This window comes from Pteropus vampyrus, unplaced genomic scaffold, assembly GCF_000151845.1.
Source record: "Pteropus vampyrus isolate Shadow unplaced genomic scaffold, Pvam_2.0 Scaffold388, whole genome shotgun sequence".
NCBI classification, from domain to species: Eukaryota; Metazoa; Chordata; class Mammalia; order Chiroptera; family Pteropodidae; genus Pteropus; species Pteropus vampyrus.
Window position 1 is genome coordinate 1,083,858 of NW_011889169.1, and position 2,395 is coordinate 1,086,252.

At 38.0% G+C, this 2,395-nt stretch overlaps 1 protein-coding gene across 1 annotated transcript in view; it reads left to right on the plus strand.

Moving 5' to 3' along the window:
- Positions 1-2,395, plus strand: part of TPX2 (TPX2, microtubule nucleation factor) — a 52,110-nt gene that overhangs the window by 42,769 nt on the left and 6,946 nt on the right. Inside the window, exons 15-16 of the mRNA XM_023523290.1 lie at positions 1,754-1,865; positions 2,058-2,245. Coding sequence (XP_023379058.1) covers positions 1,754-1,865; positions 2,058-2,245 — 300 coding nt within the window. The remainder of the gene's footprint in view (positions 1-1,753; positions 1,866-2,057; positions 2,246-2,395) is intronic.

The window sequence follows — 2,395 nt, forward strand, 5'->3', positions numbered from 1 at the left end:
TGGGGAATGTGAGAACTGACAGGCTTTTTGTGTGTGTCAGGAGTTTCTTTAAGATCTCATCTATTTCATGTATTAAACTTGTTCATTAAATCTTCACGCCTTTCTGTTGGTGCTTTGATAAGAAACAGTATGGTGAGAATAGATTCTCAATATGGTATGCTGTTTTCTTAACACTCTGTGCTGTTTGTTCTTTATAAATGACAAGTGATTAAAAACAATTGGTTGTTGGCTGGTTTAACTGGGGTCTAATTCTACTTTATCTGGAAAAAATTTTCCTGATTTTGTTGGTAATTTTATATTGTCACATATCCTGAACTCTGACCAAAAGGAGCTCTGGGCCAATTTTTGTAGGACATTACCCCTCTTGAAGCCCAAGAGACGTGATTGCTAACATGACTGAGCATAGGCCCCTTGTTAGCGTTCTCCAGGAAAACAGGTCTGTTGCTTTGAAAGTACCAGTAAATCTCCCTTTCAAAGACCTTGACACAGAATGTCTATGTGGGGAATTTTCCATAATCAAAAAAAAATTTAGGGTTTTTCAGATACATACAGAAGTAGAGAGAATAGTGTAATGAACTTCTGTGAACCTGTCACCTGGTTCTGTAATGATCAAAACATGGAAAATCTTATTTCATCTATACGTCTACCTGCTCATCTCTATACCAGATCCTTCTGCTTATACATGATTACTTTGAAGCAAATCCTAGGTATCATCTCATTTCATCCAAAAATACTCCAGTGCCTATCTTTAAAATATAAGGATTAAAAAAAAACATAACCACAATACTATTATCATAGTGAAAATATTAATAGTAAGCCCTTAATAGTGACACATAGCCTTCATATATCCCCAAAGCTCTCATAACTTGTTTTAAACAATTGAATTATTCAAATCAGGATCCAAATAAGGTCCGCATATTGCATTTGTTTGATAAATCTCTAACTCCCTTGTGCTCTATAGGCTTCTCCACTTGCATTTTATTTATTGAATAAAATGGATTTTTTGTGCTACAGATTTTCTACAATCTGGGTTTTGGTCCTTGTGTTCCCATTGGGATAGTTTAATATGTTCCTCTACCTCCTCTATTTCCTATAGATGATTAGTTAGATATAGAGGCTTGATTAAATTCTGGTTAGATTCTTTTTGGGATTGGGTGGGAGAATACTTTATAGGTGATTATATCTGGGAGTATGTAATGTCTACTTTTTTTTTTTAAATGCCAGTTTATTTTTAATGTCTACTTTTTGAGGGGAAATGTTAAGATAGGCTTTACAAGTATAGTTGACCCTTGAACTCAGAATTTGAACTGCACGTGTTTTTTTTTTTCCAGTAAATACTGTAAATATATTTTTTGTTCCATATGATTTTCTTAATTTAAATTAAATTCCATAAGATTTTCTTTTCTCCACCTTACTTTTCTGTAAGAATGCAGTATATAATATATATAACATACAAGCAATGTGTTAGTCTGTTTATGTTAGCAATAAGGCTTCCAGTCAACAGTAGGTTATTAGTAGTTAAGACATAGAAGGACTTTCAACTGCACAGATGGTCGGCGCCCCTAATGCCTATGTTTTCCAAAGAGCAACTGTATCTTAAAGGTACTTTCTAGTTTGTAGTAGGTTTAGGTAAATGGATTGTAACTGGGGTTTAGATTAAATCATCTGCTGTCTTTACTCTCGGATCAGTTAGAACCTGAGCCATGGAGGTGATAGCCATGGAAAGTTGTCTGACAGACTTTCTTTCTAATAGCTAGAGGAAGAACTGAGACAGCAGAAAGAAGCAACTTGTTTCAAGGCTCGTCCAAACACTGTCATCTCCCAGGAGCCCTTTGTTCCAAAGAAAGAAAAAAAATCCATTGCTGGTAGTATTATATCTGTTCTTGGGGGACTGGGGCAGAATTGTATGTGGTTTACTCCACCTGTCTTTCAATAAGGCTTCCTTAGAGCTTAGCCCTTCTGTTGCGTGCATGTCTATGCCTCTTGCTGGATCTTTGGGGGCTAGGTTTATGCAAGGCTTGCTTGTGCACCAATATTCTCTCTCTTTCTGTACTCAGAGGGCCTTTCTGGTTCTCTAGTTCAGGAACCTTTTCAGCTGGCCACTGAGAAGAGAGCCAAGGAGCGGCAAGAGCTGGAGAAGAAAATGGCTGAGGTAGAAGCCCAGAGAGTCCAGCAGTTGGAGGAGGCCAGGCAGCAAGAGGAAGAGCAGCAGAAGAAGGAGCTGGCCAGGCTACGGAAAGAACTGGTAATTGGACGACAGGAGTGCTGATTAACCCATGGTTGTCTCTGTTTTATCTGTACCTTGCATTGTTCCAGAAAGGATCTAAGGTGGCCTGCAAAGATGAGTGACAGTAGGAAATCACACCAACCAAGGGTGGTGATAACATTGACATGC